The following is a 23,057-nucleotide window of genomic DNA, read 5'->3' on the forward strand; positions in this document are numbered from 1 at the left end:
AAAAAAACAATTCGCAGAACTCAGTCATTAAATAAAAAAATAAATTATCTATTACTTGTTTACTTTTTTGTCATAATTGTTACTGTCAAGAGCATGGAGTATGACTTTGTTATGGTTATGCGCTATATTATTTCTTTGCATTATCATCATCATCATTATAATTATTATGAATATTCTTATTCTTATTATCATTATCATAACCATTATTACAATTACCATAAAACTTTTCCTAAACTTACCCAATTAAATGCGATTCCCCTCAAAACAAAAACAACAATATGAAAAGTCGAATCCAATCCACATTTTAAAAAACCTCGAGAATATTGTTTACCACTTACATTTTTACATTCTTCACACTTGACTGTACTGACCAACTGACCACCAAAGACACTGTCCACAAATGTATGCTTCACCTGACGTCCATACTCTAAGACCCGTCAAACAAAACAAATTGACATTATAAAAAGTAATTTACAAGGGGAAAAAAATATATTGAATAAATCAACAATAAAAATGTTGAATAAATATAATGAAATAAATCAATAACAGCATATGTAAAAAAAAAAAATTCTTTGGCAGATTTCCATTGCATACCTGCCTACTTGAAAATTTCAAATTCAGTAAGAAATACAAAATTCATCAGTAATTAATGGTCAAATTTCAATAAAACTAAAAAGCAAATAAAAATAATGATAGATTTATATATGTAAAATAAACTTACCATGTTATATTGGCCTACTACTTATGTGGGCGGGTCAAGCCTCAATCAAAGCCCATTTTCCACAGCATGGCAAAATATTCATTGGGCTGGGCATTGCCAATGACCCCCGTGATAATAATATGCTTATTGATGACCTACTTTCGACACTGCACTGTGTCTACCGATGAGGGTAAAGTTTCCGTGTCGAGTCGATGACGTCACTCGTCGCCAGCCAACGAGGCATTGAGATTTTTTATTGTAGCATGCGGTAAATAATGAAAAAAAAATTATTATTTCTTAATTTAACGTTGCGACCATTTGTATCAGTAATATTTCTTCTATTTCCGTAATTGTCCTTACACTTCTGTAACAATTACGGACGGTCCGTAATAATAGGCAGGTATGCCATTGTTCAAACAAAATGAGAATAAAATTTCTGACAAGGTTGATTTCTCATGAAAAAATGTACTTACATTCGGAAAACCCAGGCATTAGCCGATTTTATAGAGGCTAAGTGCCTGGTTGCTCGAGGAAAAAAAAAATGCTGTTATATTCCCAGATAAAGTGCAATACCCTATGTAGTCGACTGTCTCGCTAACTGTCCAAAACGGTAAATGAAGCGTGAATAGAATCTTAAATTGTGATGTTGTGAATTCCAAGTGCACAGGAGAGATTAAGGATAAGTTCTCTAAAAATCATGTATCTTTTATCTTTGAAATTAAAAAGTAACAAAAAACAAACAAAAATACAATAAAAGTAATAACCACATCAACAACAGCAATGACCAGGACAACAACAGCCACAAAAACAACAGCGTTGACCATGACAACCTCAACCACAACAAAAACACAACAAAATTAACGACAACAAAAACAATAGCAATGACCATGACAACAACCACAACAAAAGCAACAAGATCAACAACCACAAAAAAGACAAGTAAAGGATGACAACTACAAAATACTCACGTTTGATTTTCATTTTTGTCTCCTCATCCACTCTCTTTGGATTGATCGTCTCGGATAATTTGAAGAATTTTAAAATGGAGCATTGGCCCTTCTGATTGCATGAAAACAACAAAGAGGATTGATGAGATGTTCGTGAAAACAAAGAGGATTGATGAGATTTTCATGAAAACAAAGAGGATTGATGAGATGTTCGTGAAAACAAAGAGGATTGATGAGATTTTCATGAAAACAAAGAGGATTGATGAGATGTTCGTGAAAACAAAGAGGACTGGTGAGATTTTCATGAAAACAAAGAGGATTGATGAGATGTTCGTGAAAACAAAGAGGACTGGTGAGATTTTCATGAAAACAAAGAGGATTGATGAGATGTTCGTGAAAACAAAGAGGACTGGTGAGATTTTCATGAAAACAAGAGGATTGATGAGATTTTCATGAAAACAAAGAGGATTGATGAGATGTTCGTGAAAACAAAGAGGATTGATGAGATTTTCATGAAAACAAAGAGGATTGATGAGATTTTCATGAAAACAAAGAGGACTGGTGAGATTTTCATAAAAACAAAGAGAAAGGTTACGGGAAAATAAAATTAATCTTTTTGGAAAAAAAACATGTAGGGCCTGTAATGTGCATGATCAACTAAAAGAAAGGGTATTTTGAAGAAAAAGCATTTTGCTGCATCTAAATACACATCCACATTACTATTATTATCATTAATATTATTGTTATTATTATCATTATTATTATCATTATTATTATTATAAATATTATTATTATTATTTAAAAAAACAACTTACCCTAATCTCTTCAGTTCGTATACTGTCAATCAAATATCGCAAAAGCTCATGACTGTCTTGCTGTTGGAAACCTTTAAATCGTGGAGCTCTGGTGAAGGAGAGGAAGACAATTATAACGATAAGCACGACACAATCTAGACTTTCAATCAAAGCTTGACATTAGAATAAAGTCTGTCCCTTGTCCTTGGCACATCAAGCGGATATAAAGCACTACGATCACATGTCATGAGCATCTTCCTCCACCTCCTTCTGACAACAGACCCTCCTTAATGAAATCCTTTCTGACAATTTCATATTGGGTGTAGTTTTTTATTATTATTATTATTATTATTGGGGGGAGGGGATCTCTTGCAGAGTTGGGCTTTCAAGAGTTGAATGTATTGCAGCTGTTTGTCAATTCTCATACCATATTTTGAACCGAAAGATGGATCAAAGTATGAGAGAGCATACTGTAAGTCTGCAAGGCTTGTCAACAACACAGGAAAGTCAGATGTCGATGGGAGCAAAGTAGTGCCGTGGTATGGTCTTTTGCTTCGTACCCAGATGGTATCGAGCTCCACTTTCTACCATGCTTTAGCCCACTTTGCTGCACTTCACGATGGCTGATGACAAGGTTATTCCAGTCTTCCAGTGGAATAAACACGGAACACAAATTTCTCATAAGGGACAACTAAAGGAAATTTTCTTTCTGTCTTTTTTTTTCTTCTTTTCATTTTATTTATGGAGGCATTAGATATGCATCATTTCCAGTCAACATAAACAATAATATTTTTTAAAATTCCCATTATTCATCCCATAGGGGTAATTTGTCTCTTGGGTCTATTCCAAGGGAAGACTGGAATAATCCAGGCATCAGCCGCAAATTGAGCTAGAATGAGGAGACTTGCTCAAGGCCATACAGCACAGCAGTGGTTGATCGAACTCGGTACCTTTCAGGCAAGAAGCAACGATTGTACCGCTGAGCCATGCTGTCCCTTGATTGGTAAGTACGATCTGGATTTCAAACTTACTTTTTACAAACTTGTGTGAAGAGGACAGTTGGATTGACCACCCCATTCTTGGATCCACCTCTCATTTCCTGCATGAAACCCAGCAAGGCTTGGGTCACAGGGCCTGGATCTCCACCCACAGTTTGGATCGTCGGCTGGAAATTGGCAAATAAAAAATAAAAAAAAGTTTTGTATAAGTAGAGAAAAAAAAAAAGAAAGAAAAAGAAAAGAAAAAGAAGAAGAAAAGGGAGAAGCGAGTTGATGATGAGTTACGAGAAAAGTTGGAAATGTGAGGCTGTGGATGTGGGTCGTTTTGGTATCACAAAAAGATGTGAATATCAAACATTATGCCATAGCCATAGTGATAGTCACAATCATGATGGAGTGGAATGCAGGCTCTATTCAGTCTTTATGTCCGTGTAAAAATAAACATAAAAAATGTGTATAATCCCTCAGGAATGCGCATGAGTGTTAACGATTATTTCTATTCCTTGATGGAAGAGAAAATTTTTGGCTCACATTGTACAGTGTCGAGGCAGTATCATTGGATGGAGAGGAAATCAAGTGTTTGGATTAATCACAAGTCATTGCATCAAACGTACCAATGGTTTCATTGTATCAAATTACCAAGAGTTTCATTAAATCAAACTTACCAATAGTTTCATTGAATCAAACTTACCAATGGTTTCATTGTATCAAATTTACCAATAGTTTCATTATATCAAACTCACCAATGATTTCATTATATCAAACTTATCAATAGTTTCATTGTATCAAACTTACCAACAGTTTCATTGTATCAAACTTACAAAATGGTTTCATTTTTATAAAACTTACCAATGGTTTCATTTTATCACACTTACCAATGGTTTCATTTTATCAAACTTACCAACGGTTTCATTTGATCAAACTTACCAATGGTTTCATTTTATCCATGCTATCATCATCTCTTTCCTCTTCACTAGAATTGCTGTCACTGTCATTGCCTGGAATTGGACCCTGCACTGTCATTTTCTCTTGCTTTGAGCGTTCCACTAAAAGGTTTTCTAACCCTCTTGTTTGACATAGACTCTTTATTCGGGGCGATGAAAAGATTTAAAAAATCATCATCAATCATTGATATTTCATTCTATATTTGTGATTCAATATAAACTGTTATCAAATCAAACTGAAAATTCAACATTTGTTTATTTCAAATCAGGGACAAATTTACAGGTAAGGGGGATTAATTTTTGAAAAAATATTTGACATGAGCAGAACGGTAAGATTTTAAAATGCTTTAGATGTGATAATGCAAAGAAAAATTTGACGCTTTTCAATTTTTGCCTTTTTGAACTAGCATTTTACTATTCCATGCTTCAGGCAGTCCCAGGTTTTGCTCCCAGACTCAGTGAGATTTTTAGGCAAATATCCTTATAAATCATCGGACTATGACCTGGAAGCTCTCGGGTTCAAGTCCTGAATTAGGCACTTCATAATGTTTTCCTTGGTCAATATTATTAACCCCCAATTCGCTCACTTTAGACAAAATGGGTGATTCCTGTTGACATCAGATATTTTGTTTGATGGATTATCTATATTCCTTCATGGAATGCCGAGCCACGGGATATAATGATACCGCGGTGGAAGACTAATTTTAAAATTTGTCTAACTCCCTATAAATTGACAGTGTAATTTTCCAGATCACCTACCTGCATGACAGCATTGAAGAAACACGTGTTCCCAAGATTACTCAGCCCCTGAAAAAAAAACAAAAGTTGAAAAAAAAAATAATCATTAAACATAACATTGTTATGGATAGACTGGTCTCTTTTTTTTTTTTTAAAGGGTTTTACAGCACTTGCGGCACATTTAGGCTGTTTCAGAGCCAGTAAAAAGAAAGAAAATGGGATAGTAAAAACAATTTTAGATTTACGATTAAAAGCACGCAAGAAAAGTAAGAAAATGGGAAATGGTACAAATGTAGATTCCAATAATGCAATATCAATGTACATAGTTTCATAGTGTGAGATCACCTGAAGGTCTCATCCAGCCACAAGCGCAGAATCCACAAAGAGGAAAACACCCAATGCTTACATTATACATTCAAAATAACTAATATAACAATACATAACAGAGAGAAGATTTACAAGGAAAAATAATATCATCTCCCAAAACAATTTCTATACATTTGACTGTTTCCTCCAAGGACAGCCAAGACAAAAACAGAAGCAAGTTGGGAAACAGATATAGGGGTATAGAAGACACAGTAAGTGACCTTCCTGATCATAAAGAATAGAACAAAATACCAGACACAGAACGTTTTGGGAAAAAGACCCTTCTTCAGCCAATAATAAAAACAATAAAAACATAAATATAACTTGGAAACCAGACGGACAGAGGTCATCTATCGGGTTTCTAAGAAATGTCCTTATGGTTTTATTGTTTTTGTTATTGGCTGAAGAAGGGCTCTAAGCCCAAAACTTTCGTATTTAGTATTTTGTCCTTTTTTAACAGCTATTATTATCACTTTTGTTTTCTCACTTTTTACAGCCCACAGCAACACACTAAAGTGTTTTTGTACAGATTGCCAAAATTGACACTCTCCTAATTAAAAATAATAAATTGTTCAGAACAAGTGCATCAAAATTACTCTGAATTTTCAGCACCTTTCATAAATAAGCCATTAAAACCAATGGATCTCCCCCCACCCCCAAGAAAAAAAGATAAGAAAAAGAGTAAAAAGCACATAAGACCCACACACAAAAAGGAAAAAAGTGGAGATGAGAAATAAAGAGAAGAGAGAAGTGCTAGATAAAAACAAAGAATAACAATTCAGATAGATGGCTCTGTCCTAGTGTTCTCTCCAGTCTCTGCCATAGAGGCAGTGATGCCGTATCCATTGGGTGCCAGGTTTTCCCCCCCTGAGCTCATCCAGTGCTTCTCTGTTCCCTTTCTTTCTAATTTAGGAAAAAAAAACAACCCCCAAACAAACCAGATGAAAAAGACCCAGATATTTACCTTGACTTTGATACAAGAGACGACTGCAGAAGGTTTGGCCGCTGGAGTGTTTACATATGATGAAGTCGCCTCGGACATAACAGTCTCATTTGGTTTCATGGCTGGAATGCAGGGTCAAATATGATAAAAATTTAATTAAGAAGACTTTTTATTATACCGTTTACAAATAAACTTATTGGATGTTTTGTCTTTCTGGACCAATTTTTATTTTTAAAAAAGTAGTTCTTCAGGGCCATTAGGCCCATGGAGCCGGAGTTTATCCCAGTTTCTGTAGCAACATCTTGCTACCCTTTGGATAAGATGCAAGACTATCACAAAGTACTTTCCATCAGATCTCACAGACCCAGCTGGGTGGGGACAGAAAAAAAAATCTCGACTAAACTCGGGATTTGTTATGATCCAAGGTTTTAAAAAAAAAGATAACAAAAACCAAACTATATTAAATTAGACAAACTTGTCAACTAAACCCAAATAGAAAATTTACATTTTGAAAAGCAGTGATAAGGATTTTTCAACAAATGTGAGCATTACATATGAGCACCCGAGCACCTCCGTACATCATCATCATTCTGCATCAATTTAAGTCAAACCCAAAACATGCATACTTCAATTGAATGCATCATTGTGTCCATTACTTGTTCACCTTTGACTGAATCACCCTTGTAGATTCATGATGCAACAACGGCAGAGATGCCAACCTCCAGAATCAGAATGTGTGATTTGGGAGGACAAAAAAGTAATTCCCCCCCCCCCCCCCCCCAAAAAAAAAGGGGTAATTTTGTAGGTAAAAATGTGCCATGTTTTTCCAGAAAATAAAATGTCCTGCAATTTTTTTGGGGGTCATTTATTTATTGATTTGAAGAGGAAAACCCTCATTTTGTTTGTCTCACAAAGCACAATTCCTGTGGTGAATCTTAGGCTAAGGTGTCCAACGGACTGTATGAGTCTACCAGGATGGGACTTGGCAGGTTTTGAAATGGTGATTTGACCCACAGACTTACCAGCAGAAAGAGCAGTGTCTTGTCTGTTTGGACGAACACCACATGACTTTTGAAGGAACTCCACGCACGCCAGGATACGTGGGGTGATGGGCACCTCGTCATCACACATGTAACACCTGGTGTAATGATAATAAAAATACATTGGAGAGAGAGCAAATATTTGTTACCACAAATTCCACTGTTCTGGAGACAAAAAGGTTGACAACGACAACAACTTCTCAATCTGAATGTTACTTGAAGTCGACTCAATTCTGAGTATTTGTAATCGAGGGCGGAGAGAGTTGTTGAATGTGACAGCCATTGTGGATGTTTAGGCAGGAGAATTTTGATAATCTTCGTTTGAATGTTTACAAATCTGTTGTGTTCACACATGATTCGGGAAGAGCATTCCATAGTGCAGGGTGTAAATGAATATTTGAAGATATATGAGTTTGTAGAATGGTGTGTTAGTATTTTTGAGTGGGTTTTTCTTTGAATGCGTGAATTTCATTATATGTCCAGTTGTTCTGGTGAGACCGCCGTCATTTTGTTTGTAATTTGAATATTTCTTTAAACAAAATGGACTGACTGCATCAGGTGATCTTAATTAATTCCCAGATCTGTTGCGCTACCAATTTAGAATTAATATTTCTAGTCAGAGAAGTAAACAAATACTCTATTCTACCCACATGTCCCATTTTTATAGCTTTGCTTGTATCTGCTGTGTATCTTATCACTTTGTAAGTTATCTTGTCTCAAATTAGCTTTGTAATTTTTTCAATTAGTTCACGATAATGTATGAATCTTTGCTAATCGATGGATGATGTGTAACATTGTGACAATTGTCATTCAGAATCAATAAAGTATATCTTATCTTATCCTAAACAATAGAATTAATGACCTTGACCTCACTCAGATATTGTTTTTGACCAGCAGTTGAGTGATTAATTCGTTCCCACCAAATTTTTTTCTCACAGACTGTAATTGCATGTGTAAATTCATGCTGATGTATTCCTTACCTTCAACGTCCATAAATGTCTGTGGTAAATGGTTACTGTAGTAGCAGGTTTGGGTGTGTGTGTGTGTGCGTGTGTGAGATTGTTCAGATATCTGACTTTGTAAAGCGCTTTGAGATCTCTGCAAAAAGCGCTAAACAAATGTGATTATTGTCATTATTATTACACATAGATGTGCATTGACCTATTTTATTCTTTAAAAATATAGCGCAAAATCCACTACACATGCTCAATGCGCTTTACACAGGGTCCCTGGCCAACAGCAAAACACATAACATGTAGAATGAGACATGATGTTATAAAAAGGCAGGTACTCATTTTACATGGAGTATGGTGAGAAAATGTGAGTAAAGAGCCTTTTCCAAGGAGTCAACTATGTGCTGAGCAAGGTTCAAAACTTGGACCTTCCTATCCAAAAGCGAGTATCATACCACAAGACTACATAGCCGCATTGCTACAATTGATATGAAGGAGGGGAGGGGAAAGAACTGAAGAGTATTTTACTGAACACAAACCAACAATGACTGATATGTGAGGGTGGTAATCAAAATGAAGAGGACAGAAAGATTTTAACGTCTGCACAATGTGGCTTTGTGGTTTTATGGTATGACAGTTGCCTTTAGCCTGGCAGGTCCAGGGTTATATATATATATATCCATTTTACAAAGTGAAATATATTGTCCCTATGACCCCTAGTTTGAATTTATATGTAATTCATAAAAATGTATAAATATAGAATAAAAAATTAATGGCGACACTTTATATATTAAAGGCCACTAATCCGAATTTGTATGTGAATGTGTATATTATAAAAAAACCCAAAATATCGCCTCTCATCTACGTATTAGTGTTACTTAAGCTGGGGACCCTAAATAAAGTGCTTTGAGCATGTTTAGAGGATGTTGCTATAAATATACAAATGCTCGTTTTGTTTTTGTATTGAAATGATGAAAGCAGTTACCAGGTTGACCAAGTGGTAAGGTTGACTATTATACAATGCAGGCCTGTGTGAGGAGTTTTGTAGTGTTTCAAGGCATGCTTGTTGGCACTGTTTCTGTCGCAGCCCTGTTAAAAGAGAAAAAAGAGCAGTTATTGAAATTGCGTGGCTATGTGGTCTTGTAGTGTGACACTCGCTTTCGGATCAGAAGGTCCTCGTTCGGCACATAGTTGAGTCCTTGGAAAAGGCTCTTTACTCACATTCTCTCACAATACTCAGGTGTAAAATGAGTGCTTGACTGTTAACAACATTGTCTCTGTCCGAAAAATTGTAATATTGCCTAACAGGCGTCATGTCTCGTTCGACATGTTAAGTATTGTCGGCCAGGGCCCCTTGTAAATCGCTTTGAGCACTTTTAGTGGATATTGCGCTATATAAAAGCTCAATTTTTAAATTAAAGCTAGCGCAATTAAACTGATTTTTGGACAAGCAATACGACACCAATTAAATCAAGACGGCATTGTCTAACTCTGGTTATTTGTTTGGACACAATTGATTACCACCCTATTCATGAAATCCTCTACTGACCCTCTAATAAATAGAATAAAACAAAATAGAATTTCCCTTATTGATCTGCGGGATTCTGATGATAGTTCAGATGGTCAAGCACTCATGTCCTACAGAATGGACTGAGATCAAACCCTGGGTGAAGTGGAGATTTTTTCTGACCTCGCTGTCCACCCAGCAGTGATCAGGTAGCTGGGTCTGTAGGATCTGGTGGAAAGTACTTTGCAATAGACTAGCGACCTATCCAAAGGGGAGCAAGCAATTGCTATTGTCCATTTCATGCTGCAGAAAACGGGATAAATGCAGGCTCCATGAGCCTAATGGCTCTAAAGGACTATTTTTCTATAAATCCACGGGGGGGGGGGGGGGGGGGGGGGTTTTTTTCAGGGTATAATAGACCCATAGATAACCTCGCCCCTCGGACAGTTGTCATAATGTAAACAATGGTAGTGATTGGTTAACATAAGATACTACACAGGTTTTTACTATCGATGGTATGTGTCTAAGTAAAATACCCACTGTTTTACCACTTGATCAATAGAACCAACACAGAAAACTATGTCTATCTAAACGTTTATAGTTTGATCGAGAAAATCGTGTGATAACTAGTCACCCATTTGGCGGTATAAAAATAATAACAATAATCAAAGAGAGGTTGATTTCATTCACGTCATTGTTTATAAACAACCAACTATGTTTGCTGAGCACGTGTGAAGGTGTGTCACATATTCCATATTTTGATTGGTCAAAAATCTACTGGTTAATTCCAGAACACCAAGTTAACCTAGGCATCAACTGCAGTGCAGCACTGCAAAGGAAAAAATGTATAGCTGGAATCCAGGTCTGCAGTCTGTGGAAGGCCAATGTCTCATCAACTCGGCAATCTGATTATTTTATTTTTGTTTTTTTAAGGTTTTACGGCACTTGTGACACACTTATAGGTCATATCAGCGCCAGTAAAAAGGAAGAAAATGGGATTGTCAAAAAATTATAGATTTCCAATTAAAAGCACACAAGAAAAGTAAGACAGAGGCGAATGGTACAAATAGGGAACAGATATAGATTCCAAGAGCACACAATCATTGTGCATAGTTTGAGATCACCTAAAAGTCTCATCCAACCACAAGCACAGGATCCCATTAAGAGGAACACACTCAAATGTTTACTGCAAGATTGCTTTTTAAAAAAATAATATATATATATAATATATATATATATATTATATATATATATATATATATATATTATATTATATATATATATATATATATATATATATATATATATATATATATATATTTATATATATAATTATATAACTATCAATACATAATAGAGAGATGATTTACAAGGCAAAAAATATCATCTCCCAAAACTAAAACTAAAATATTTGACTGTTTCCCTCTGAGCCAAGGACTCCGGCCAAGTAATCTCACTCCAAGACAAGGACAGAAAACAACTCAGAAAACAGATATAGAGAGATAGAAGACACAGCCAGTGACCTCCTGCCCACTGTGGGAGGTCAGAGGACCCAGCCCAGTCACCCAATCATGGGTGCCAGAAAAAAAATAATTCCAGCCCTGAAAACCCAAATCCAAAATTTTTTCAATCCTCAAATCTAAAAAATCTGAAAATTCCTACCTTTTTTTTCACATTTAAGATGCAATATAACCCGGTACGTGATGCTGTGAAATTTTGTCAACCCAGAATTCCGGGCTGGCCCCAGAGGTCTAGCATCCGTGTAAATAATACAAAACTATTGAATACCTGATGGCCACATTGTAGGCAAACACAAATAGAGGTTTCTATTATATTCTCTGCCTCTTCTCCGTCCATCACAGGGGCACTGCCTTCAACGACTCCTCCAAATAAATCTTTGGTGACAGACTTGGTACCTTCTTTCACACAGCCCTGAATAAATGAAGATTGTAGAGGAAACAAAAATAGAATGTTTAATTATTTAATTATCTATTTTTTTTTTTTTTTAAGAAAGAAAAGAGAATAAAAATATCAGAAGTCTCTCATAAAAATAGGGGCTCACAAAGCAACATTTTATCAGGGTTTGTGGAGTTCAGAACAAACAATAATATCTGCCCGCCACCCTTGTTTTGTTTTTAAGGGTTTTATAGAGCTTGCAACACATTTAGGTCATATCAGCACCAGTAAAAAGGAAGAAAATTGGACAGTACAAAGTTCTAGAATTACAATTAAAGCATCCAAGAATAAGGGAGACAAAGGGGAGTTGGTTCAAATAGGGAACAGATGTAGATTCCAAGAGCGCACTATCCCTGTACTTAGGTTGAGATCACTAAATGTCTCATACTGACGCAAGCACAGGTCCCCGCCAAAAGGAACACACTCAATTGTTTACAAATCATACATAGGTAAAAGGAAAAATAATACAGTGCACAACAGAGAGATGATTTACAAGAAAAAAAAACTGTCATCTCTCAAAACTAACTATAAATTTGACTGTTTCCCTCCCAGCAAGGGTATCTGGACAGGGCAAGGATAAAACCAAGTAATCTCATTCCAAGACAAAGACAGAAAGCAAGTTGGAAAACAGATATAGGAGGATAGAAGACACAGTAAGTGCCTCCCTGTCCACTATGGGAGCCTGCCACCCTTAAACTGAACACTAGTCATCACAAAGTACTGTGCACTACGTTAAACCCAGTGATCCAATTACTTCTGGGAGGACAGAGGGCCATCAGAAGACATTGATTACTCCTGGCATATATACAAGTGACGTGAGTGCTTTACTAACTGAATTATATTATATGAACCCTTGTCATAGTGTACAAGGCACTCATCTCATCTCATGTAGTTCCATATCTGAAGCAGACGTCGGAGGTCATCTTCCGCCAAGCTGATCTATCTCTTGCCAATTCTATTAAAGCAGCGCCACCTTTCTCAGCTTCATCTGTCCAAGTTCTTATCCCTTTCAAATACGTTATTCTTTGTCTTCCTCTTATTCTTTTTCCATTCATCTTTCCAGTCAAGGCGAGTATTTCCAAACCAGGGTGTCGGATAATGTGTCCTAAAAATTCCATTTGGCGTTTGATGATTTTTGTTATCAGTGATCTTTTTCTGTTTGCCATTTCTAAAATTTCTTCATTTCTTTTCCTTTCCATCCATGACACCCTCATCATTCTTCTGTAAAACCACATTTCCACTGCCTCCAGTCTTTTAACCATGGTCTTGTTTATGGTCCAGCTCTCACAACCATATAGCAGCACAGACAGTACATAGCAATCCAGGACTTTGATTTTTGTTTTCATGCTAATATTCCTGTTTTTCATAATTGTATGTAGCTGGTTGAATGCATTCTTCGCCATACCTATTCTTTTCTTTATTTCACAATCTGATTTTCCATTGGATGTTACATTGAAGCCTAAATATTTGAAACATTCAACTTGTTGTATTGTTTGTCCTCTGCTTGTTATTACACAGGCTGGTGGGTTATTATTTTTAGATACCGTCATACATTCTGTTTTAGATATATTCAGTTCCAGTCCCATATTTTCACTACTCCTGACTACAACATCCAGTAATTCTTGTAGTTCATGTTCAGATTCTGCCAGTAGAACCGTATCATCTGCATACCTCAGATTTGTTACATTCTTTCCTCCAAGGCACTATTTACTGTTATTAGCTGACCAATCAAAATGTTACACATTAAAACTGAATCTATATGTCTTTGAACGAAAATAAAACATTTTTCTAAAATGTAAATGAAGCCACTATAAATAGTTAAAGTATAATGCTGGCATAGAATCTCAAATGTTTTGATAAGATATTGTTCTTTATTATATTATCATTATTATTATCATATCATTATGATTGTTATTAATTACTATCATTATCATTGTTATTATTACCATTATCATCTTGATAAATATTACTTACTGTACATTCATCAATGGACACTGAGGACTTTGTGATTCCTTTCCTCATGGTATTCAAGTTAACAGCTTTGGTTATATGGGGACAACCTTCAGGAATAGAAAAGCAAACAAATCACAACTCAAATTCACTTCTTCAACTGTTCCCCATTAGAAATGACGTTGAAGCTTCAAGGAAGGCGACACCATCAATACTTTTATGATTTGAGTTTTGAACCCTTCATGACACAATATCAGTCTCAACCTGCGTAAAATTTTTTTTTAAAATTGAGCTTTTATGTCGCGCGACATCTACTACATTTGTCTACAGGGTGTCCCTGACCAACAGCAACACGTAAAGTCATGACACCTGTTAGGCGTTAGTAACATAATTTTTGGACTGAGACAACTCTGTTAATGGACAGGTACTCATTTTACACATGAGTATGATGAGAGAATATAAGTAAAGAGCCTTATCCAAGGACTCAACTATGTGCTGAGCGATGCTCGAACCAAGGACCTTCCGATCCGAAAACGAGTGTCATACCACAAGACCACATAGCTGTTTTAATTAAAAACACATAAATATGTTCTAAAAAGAGCTTGTGCTAGAACAAGGTTTGTCCCCATTGTTATGAAGATCAGATCATGTCTGTCTTATGATTCATTCACTTGGACATTTCACCTCTCTCCCACCCTACCCCCATTTTTTTCTGTTTTCTTTTGCCTTACTTTGTGTAACGAACACTTTTTTATCTGACATTGGTTTTATCCAAAATCTAAGATAAACCAATTTCATGCATAACTATATGTCAATATAAAATTTCTCCAGAACTGTAAAGATAAGATATGAGAGCTTAATTTATATTAAATTTCAATTACAATTTTGACTGCGCTGCGCTATACAATTGACAAAACTAGGAAACTAGATCTGATTTGAAGGTTAAGAATTTGATGCAGATTTCTATATTTGAAAAACAACACGTTGTGGGGGTTCCCCTTTTGGCACAGGCTCAAAAATAAAAGGGAGAAAACAGATCACCTGCCAACTGGGCGTCATCACTCGAATCGTCAACATCATTTTCTTTGGCCTTTCGTATTTTATGCTTTTTATTCTTTCCCATCTTGTACAGTATAGATGGATCTGTCTCCAGTACTCTCATCACAAAAGGTCTTCACAATCTGCAAAGAAACCAAAAATTAGAAATTGCTCATTAATTACAGGTCTGTAAAATGGTTGGTGAAACAATTGTTGGAACCTTTTGAACACGCGAAAATAGACACAACAGGACAATAATATGGACACAACACAGATATGACACGTCAATTGACTAGTCAAATCATGTCACTTTCCCCTACTTATTTATAACGAGGTCCTTATATTATGGTACCAAAAAAAAAATATTCCAATTATTTGAAGGTCCAGGTCTGAGTTAGTTGTAAAATGAAAGGAAGAGAACAATTCCTACCCTTCTGAAGGATGTGTATCTCGTGCTTGACACTGGAAGCTGCATATCTTCGCTCTTGTTTGTGTTAAATGTTTACGCTGATTCTTTCGTTTATTTGGATTAATTCTTATAAAAGAAGAAGAAGAAGAAGAAGAAGAAGAAGAAGAAGAAGAAGAAGAAGAAGAAGAAGAAGAAGAAGAAGAAGAAGAAAAGAAGAAGAAGAAGAAGAAGAAGAAGAAGAAGAAGAAGAAGAAGAAGAAGAAGAAGAAGAAGAAGAAGAAGAAGAGGAGGTGGTGCGGTCGTGTGAGAGCTTTCGAAGAAGAATATATATTTCGAAGAAAAATAATTATTTCGCATTAATTTTTTTTCCATTCCACATCCGGACGGAACCAATAAAATATAGAGAAAAAGATATGAGAACCAGAGATATGCATGTGTGATGGTAGCAAAATAGAGAGAAACCTTCCGGTCCGGTTCGAGACACTTCTGTGCATGCATTATTTACTGACTAGATGTGTGTGTGTTCGACGACTCACGCGAACCTCTCTCGCTGGCTGTGGCAAAGTAGCCAGGCAGTGAATACATCCACGTCAAGCAGAGCGTGTAGGTGGCATGATAATATAACTAACTGATAGACGGCAAGTTTTGTTTTGTCTTTGATGCGACAAATAAAAAGTTTTTTGTTTTGTTTTTTTAAGTCGGCATTTGAAACGGAATAAAATCTAATTTTTCAACAAAGTAAAAGTCTTTTATTTTCTTTTTATTGGTTCTGCCCTTTGACGTTACGAATTTTATTTTTACTATTATTTATTTTTTAAAAATATTAGCACTTATAGAGCAAAATCGTACTGTTGGAAATCCGACAATAGACGGATGATTTACAGGCCTGTAATTAGAAAGTGATTCATGAAATTTGGGCCAAACACAATTTTAAAAACATTTTGATTTGCCATTTCCAGACCTGTCAAATTGAAAACTTCAAATTTAGTAATTTCTATGTCAATTTTTAGTAATTTGACAAGGAAATTAGTAATTTCTGAAATTGTGTACGAACTACCACAATTTGACATTGATGATCACTTCAACATTACATCGTCATGCTTATGTACTGTAGAAATGCTTTATTATTGTTATTATCATATCATCATAATCCTTATTATTATTAATGTAGTTATTAATATTATCATCATCATCATTATAATAGTAGCAGCAGCAGTAATAGTAGTAGTAGTTCTTATCATTATTATTATTATTATTATCATCATTGGTAAGTATTACTGAGAATTTAAAATTAGTAATTTTCCATACAATTTCGTTTTTTCTTAATTGGCTAAGACATGTGTCTAAAATTAGTAAAATTACGAAAAATTTGTAAGATTCAGCAGGTATGCATTTCAATTCAATTTGCCATGAGAACACCAATTTACGACACTGTATTGCTTTGCATCCAACACTCCATTTTTGATATCTCGTGTATAATTTTGCTCAATTTAACGGCACCCATATATTATTTGGCAAGATACCTATTACCCAATATCTTGGTTTTGAATAAAATAGCCTAGTGAGAAAAAAAAAAATCCAATTTGAAAACGGAGCAGAAAGTTTTCATTTTACCATGAGATGGGAAGGGTAAGGGATGACATTATAACAAGAGGCACCTTAACGTGTAAGAGACAGACAAGGCTTTGAGGGGAAGATAAAAGAAACAATGGGTCACTTGATGATGTAGTACAAGGAGTGTCACAGTCACAGAACATTGCATGACTCACATAGCTATTTCAAGACTCAACAATAACTAGGCACTTTGATAACTCCAGTCCAGTGGCCGCCGATAGGCTCACTGTAAGGTGAAACTCGTTTTTTGGAACTTTATTTTTGACCCTTTACTGTGTTGGTCACCATGGCGTTATTTGTGAACCTATGTGACTAATTTTGGTATCATTATAAAGGGCACAAAACAAGCTTTCTAACGGTGTATTTCATTCTTAATTCCTGATTGTATTTCTCAGAAAGCTTATGTAATAAAAATTTATAAATTTTTGAATTACAAGAACTTTTTAAATTATGGATACATTTTAATTATACTTCATACATCGATAGACAATTAATTGAAGAATATCTCTGCCAAATTTCATCAAAATTGATACACTCGCTCATTATTTTATTTTTCCCGCCACCAACCCCACTTTTTAGGACAAAAACCTCATATTTTTTTCCATTTTCATTTATCCTTCATTTTTTCCATACTTTCCATACATGAAAATGATTTATATGAAAATAAAGCTTATTTTCTGACCTTCAAAATGATATCTAACACTTTCCATTTATTTTTTAATTGAAACAAAATTACTGAAAACAATAAGTGGGCCATGTTGACTGCAAGACTCAAAATTTCCCGATAGCCGCGAGATGCTGGTTTTGAGGCAGCAGTGAGATCACAGATTCTCTCTGTAAAATTGACAAAAAATTTCAGTAGAAAAATATAAATAACTCTGGAACCGTAGGTCGTAGAGAAACAAATAAGGTATCAAATTTTATGTTTTTTCGAGTCCCATCCCCCTGACTGAGTCAAATCAAGATATTTTGAGTTTGAAAATTTTATCAAAGTGCCTACAATAACAACGATTTTTTTTTTCAGATGACAGTTTCCCGACAAATAAATTGTTTCTACCAAGAAAGCTTAAAAGTAAAAGCATTTTGACTCTGGCTTCAATTAATCTGTAATAATCGCATTGCTTGTCTTTTAGTGATAATCGGTGAGGTCACAGGAGTAAGGTTGAATCCAGCCTTTAACTTAACGGGTTAAATCGTATTGTCTATAGTACACAAACAAAACAAGACAGGTGTCGCCTAATTTTTTATCACTGCAGACTGGTTACCATGTAAATAAATTATGAGACTACTCAGACTACATGCCCTGTAACTGTTACCGTGTGTGTAATTAGTCACTCTTTAGTTTGGCCCTTTAGTTTACTGCTCTTTAAATTAAATTTTTGTTGCTTCATTCTAATTTTGTTCTTTCCCTGTGAATATTATAAAAAGCCTTAGAGTTAGAGCATGAATTCATGGAATGAAAGAAGAAGTCCACCCAGGGTTGCTGCAACATTAAATTAATGATTAATAAGAATGAGTGGATGATTGTGATGCTCCCACTCTACTTCTTTCTACGCTACTGTCTACGTCTAATTCTAATGACAAAAGTAACTACTCAACTACTGTCTACTGTGGATATGTGTTGTCTTACAAATGTGTCAATCTACTACGTTCAAAGAGACTTAATTTTTGGGTCAAAATCTGAATCAATCTCTCAGTGGCAATGAATGGCATGGCGATGTGACAACAACAAAATTAAAATGACTGCCATGTGGAGGAACTGGAACTGCAAATAAACCACTTTAACTTAGTCACAAACCTTGAGAACACGTAACTCAAATTGACAGATGTACCCCTGGAGTTTCCAGGCTGTCATACTTGAATATCAAATCTCAGAATAGAAATAAAAATATTGCTGACTGATTGGTTTGAGTTGTTTTGGTGATGCATCGTTCATTGAAATTGAAAGTTGGAAAAACGATCAGGATGATGAAATTAATGAATGAATCTAGATACTCGGCCCTCATTTAAGTCCTATGTAAAAAAAAAACAGGTTAGAAATGATAAAACATCTTTAATTAGGAAAAGGATTAACTGATATGGGAAAATTGACGCAAATTACCGAATTATCTAGGTTTCCGATCATCAACTTTCATCGAAAAACAGAATGTTCGTCTTCATCATAAAGTCGTAAATGAAATTAACATTGTCGTTAACAGAATTATTACGAAATAATTTATGTCACTAAAATAATTGCATACAATCGTGGGTGGTATAATTTATCTCTTATTTACAAATAAGAACAATGATCATGCCATCGGCAATCATCATTCATCGGATTGATGCTGCAAAAAGAACGAAAATAATAATTCAATCCCGCTCTCCTCGTAAGAAAATAGATAATAGTGTATCTTAGGAGCTTGTTGTCAATGTACACATACTTTGAGCGAGGGTTTAAAACACTTGTCGTTGTAAGATTGATTATTTCTAAGAATGGCTGGGGCAGGAGCTAAACCCTTTATAGACGACAAAGTGGCCCAGAGAAAAGTTATTCTATTTACAAAAAGTTACTCACCAGAATGCAAAATGATTAAAGACATCATAGCACAATACAATCTACCAGAAAGGGATTATGAAGTTGTTGAAATTGAGAGACGCCAAGATTGTGTCCAAATTGAAAACTATTTTCAAATCCTTTGTTTGACTGATTCAAGAGCGGTATGTTTTAAAGTTATCGTGATATTACAGTGCATATTCAACACTAAGACAATTGTTTTAAAACGTAATTAATTACTTACGAGTATAGAAGTTATAGTTGGTTTCCGAGCTAGTCCTGTTACTGTTAAGGCTCCACTTCATCGAACTCTATCATTTTTGGTTGCAGTTCTAGCCCACTTCCAGTGTATTTAATTTTTGCTTTTAAGTTTTCATACATAATTTCTTCTTAGTCTGACCAAAATGGTAGTAGACTGTTTCATATGTTGGCGGCTTTCGGGACAATTTTTTTTTCTCAGTGATGTCTTGGAGTGCTGGTGGTAAAGTTTCAGTGGGTGACCTCTGCTTCTATTTCTTGTTCTTGGAACAAAATCACTCAATATCTTAATTAATTCAAAGTATTCAAAGCAATAACACCATAGAAGTGATATAAAAACTGCGCATTTATATAAACACATGTGAAATATTTTGGCACATCATCTGCCGATGTCATTTGTCATAGCTGATAGATCACAACAGATCTGTGGAGCAGATAGTTTGACAAGACAATGAAAATAAATTCAGGATTGATGATCAATAAGTATTTTTAAATGATAAATAAGCGCCTAAACCGAAATCATAAATGTTAATTTAATTACATAGTGCCCTTTATCTGTGGTGCCACTTAGAGGGAGTGGGACAATCCTGCAAATGAAGCTGTTGAAGGACTGCCCTACGGAACTGAGCTTCCCAGGAATGACTAGGTAACACTGAACAGAGCACGTGCAAAACTCGGGAGAGCATCTGGAAGCATTCAAAAGTGGGGCTGGATGAGACTAGTTTGTGTACATGTGGATGCCCAGAGCAGACGATGGAGCACATCCTTAGATAATGCCAGGACGGGCACATCTGCACTGACCTTGACCTAAGAGTCTGCTCCACAGATGCTGTGGAGTGGGTTCGGTGTTGGAGCGACAAGCTATGATTATGACCGATGTTTTGACTAGCAGTCATGTTGTCACATCGGATTTTTTTAAATTTCTATTTCTTCTCCCCGACATGGGAAGTCAGGGGTCATTTTAATCTCTCTCTCTCTCTCTCTCTCTCTCTCTCTCTCTCTCTCTCTCTCTCTCTCTTTCTCTTTCTTTCTCTCTCTCTCTCTCTCTCCTTCTCTCTCCCTCTCTCTCTCTCTCTCTCTCTCTCTCTCTCTCTCTCTCTACTATATATATATATAATATATATATATATATATATATATATATATATATTCTATCTTTTCAGGTTCCTCAACTTTTTGTAGAGAAGAAATACATTGGTGGGGAGAAAGAGCTGAACCTTTTGGAAAAATCTGGAGAGCTCAAGAAAATATTTCAAGATGCCAAAGTTATATAAAAAGAAATTTCCCTCGCTGTACACAACATTGTTTATGTTTGCCTTATTTTACAATATACATTGTCAAAATTCAGTTCATTTTTTAAATTCCATGAAAATGTTGTCTTCCATTTTACCATGCTCTTAGAGATTAAAGATGTACAAGTATACAGCAATTATTGACAAAGACCTCAGTTACATGTAGGTTGCAGGTCTAGGGGTCATCCATCATTATACCTATTAAATGTCTCATCTGAATGCAAAGTCCATTATTAATGTTTGTTATGAACAACAAAAACAAACCCAAAACCGTGACCATTATTTTTCACATTCGATAAGTGGCCTCTTTACACCCAGGGTCTTTGTTACAAAAATCAAATGGTTTATTTGGGATCACAGATTTGAAATTAGAGATGAGCCAAAGAGAAAATTTCATATATTTTAATATTTCTGGAAAGACCCGAGAGAAATGCTTTCTCACAGCAACTTTGCTTTATCTGTTTGTTTTTTAATCGACCCATCTTTTGATATTTTTATGTACACATTTATTGTTCATACATTTGATTATAATCATATTTATACATTTATGTTCTCGTTCATGAGTTCGAAGTGAGGTGAGAAGGTGATGGAATGAAAGAGACTTGTAAATAATAAAATTGATTTCCTGACAAAAAAGGAAACAAATTTGTCTTTACTCATTTTTTGAGAAACTTTGCTTTATTCCTCTCTGTGAATTTTATCCTCCTAAAAGCCATGGACAATAAAAAGTATTGAACATGATGAGTTTAACAGTATAAAAAAAGAAAAGAAAAGAAGACAAAAAAAGAACTTAAACTCTTAACGCAGCTGGACGTACAGGGACTTTTTCTCCCTTCTATTTGTATTTTATGTCAGGCATTGTCATTTTCAATAATTTAGTTGTTGGCTGAAGAAGGGTGTTGAGCCCGAAATGTTCCGTGCTTGGTCTTTTTGTTATTTTTTGAAGCAGTCTGGGTTATTCCAGTATTCTCTTGGAAATCCATTGACCCTATCGACTGTAAAGACACATCTCACCGTGAGGATCAATAAATGGAACTTATTTACATGCATTCGGGTGGTCTATGATTTTCACATAGAATTGTTTTTAGGGGCAGAGAGGCGCAGCGGAATAGACTTTGCTTCGTACTCTAAAGGTACCGTATCGAGTTCGATCACCACCGTTGCGCTGTGTGGCCTCGCTCTAGTTCAATTTGCAGCGCTGCACTGTGGCTGTGCCTCGGTTATTCCAGTCTTCCCTTGGAATAGACCCCAGAGACAAATTTCCCCGATGGGGTGAATAAAAGGAATTTTTTTTTCTTTTCCTCTCTTGATCCCTCTGTGGCTATTTTATCCACTCAACAATAATTGGGTAGCAGGGTCTGATTGGGATCTGGTGTGAAGCACATTGTGATAAATCAGTGTCCCATCCAAAAGGAAGTAAAACGTAACAATGTCCATTTTAGGCAACCAGACGTCATGGGTGCTTTTGGTTAATTCAAAAAAAAATTTTCAGACAAAAGATAAGAAAAATATTTGACTTTGGAACAAAAAAAAAAGTTTTCTATTTAAAATTGAAGAAGAATAAAAAGAACAACAAGATTTAAAGTTGAAGGGCTGAAAATAAAGAAAGGGTAAGATATGGTGTATGATTGAAGATTATCAGATTTCAATTGTCACGTAGATAATAGTGGGAAAAACAGCATCAGTTTTCACGACTTAGTGTGACTCTGTGGTCTTGTGTTGACACTAGATTCTGACCTGGGTTTCCTAGTTTGAATCCTTGAAAAGGCTTCTTTCCAGTATCTCTCACCATGCTCAGGGAAAAAAAGAAGTTTCTGGCTAGTAACAGCTTTGTATCTGTGGTAATAACGCTTGTCGTGACTACATGTTGAGTATTGCTGTTAGCTTGGTACCCCTTGTGAAGCCCTTTGAACACATTTAGTGGATAAAACGCTACTTTGTTTGTTTTGTTTTTAAGAGTTTTACGGCGCTTGCAACACATTTAGGTCACATGCGCGCCAGTAAAAAGGATGAAAATTGGATAGTAAAAACATTCTAGATGTACAGTTATAAGGACTTGAAGAAACAGTAAGACAAA

At 35.5% G+C, this 23,057-nt stretch overlaps 2 protein-coding genes across 3 annotated transcripts in view; one reads left to right on the plus strand and one right to left on the minus strand.

Annotated features, from left to right (window-relative positions):
- The window catches only part of LOC144968200 (ubiquitin carboxyl-terminal hydrolase 45-like), a 38,813-nt gene extending 19,737 nt beyond the window's left edge, over positions 1-19,076 (minus strand). For both annotated transcript variants that reach the window (XM_078906312.1, XM_078906311.1), the window contains exons 1-13: positions 18,999-19,076; positions 14,878-15,017; positions 13,861-13,946; positions 11,719-11,862; positions 9,409-9,512; positions 7,453-7,568; positions 6,452-6,552; positions 5,143-5,190; positions 4,367-4,522; positions 3,473-3,606; positions 2,463-2,550; positions 1,669-1,759; positions 339-427 (exon numbers count right to left, since the gene is read on the minus strand). In XM_078906312.1, coding sequence (XP_078762438.1) covers positions 339-427; positions 1,669-1,759; positions 2,463-2,550; positions 3,473-3,606; positions 4,367-4,522; positions 5,143-5,190; positions 6,452-6,552; positions 7,453-7,568; positions 9,409-9,512; positions 11,719-11,862; positions 13,861-13,946; positions 14,878-14,998 — 1,278 coding nt within the window. In that variant the 5' untranslated portion in view covers positions 14,999-15,017; positions 18,999-19,076. The remainder of the gene's footprint in view (positions 1-338; positions 428-1,668; positions 1,760-2,462; positions 2,551-3,472; positions 3,607-4,366; positions 4,523-5,142; positions 5,191-6,451; positions 6,553-7,452; positions 7,569-9,408; positions 9,513-11,718; positions 11,863-13,860; positions 13,947-14,877; positions 15,018-18,998) is intronic.
- Positions 19,077-19,279: 203 nt separating this feature from the next.
- Positions 19,280-21,625, plus strand: LOC144969623 (uncharacterized). Its single transcript, XM_078908763.1, has 2 exons — positions 19,280-19,594; positions 20,852-21,625. The coding sequence occupies exons 1-2, from the start codon at positions 19,370-19,372 to the stop codon at positions 20,960-20,962; spliced, it is 336 nt and encodes a 111-aa protein (XP_078764889.1). The 5' UTR covers positions 19,280-19,369; the 3' UTR covers positions 20,963-21,625.
- Positions 21,626-23,057: the final 1,432 nt, after the last annotated feature.

This window comes from Berghia stephanieae, chromosome 3 (genome assembly GCF_034508935.2).
Source record: "Berghia stephanieae isolate SIO BIC M18660-M18661 chromosome 3, UCSD_Bste_1.3, whole genome shotgun sequence".
In the NCBI taxonomy this organism is placed as follows: domain Eukaryota; kingdom Metazoa; phylum Mollusca; class Gastropoda; order Nudibranchia; family Aeolidiidae; genus Berghia; species Berghia stephanieae.

What these genes read in the sequence shown, in the direction of transcription:
- LOC144969623 (XM_078908763.1), top strand. Translation starts at nt 19,370, where the DNA reads ATGGCTGGGGCAGGAGCTAAACCCTTTATAGACGACAAAGTGGCCCAG. An exon ending in GTTTGACTGATTCAAGAGCG is followed by an intron (nt 19,595 to 20,851) that starts GTATGTTTTAAA and finishes CTATCTTTTCAG; the next exon opens with GTTCCTCAACTTTTTGTAGA.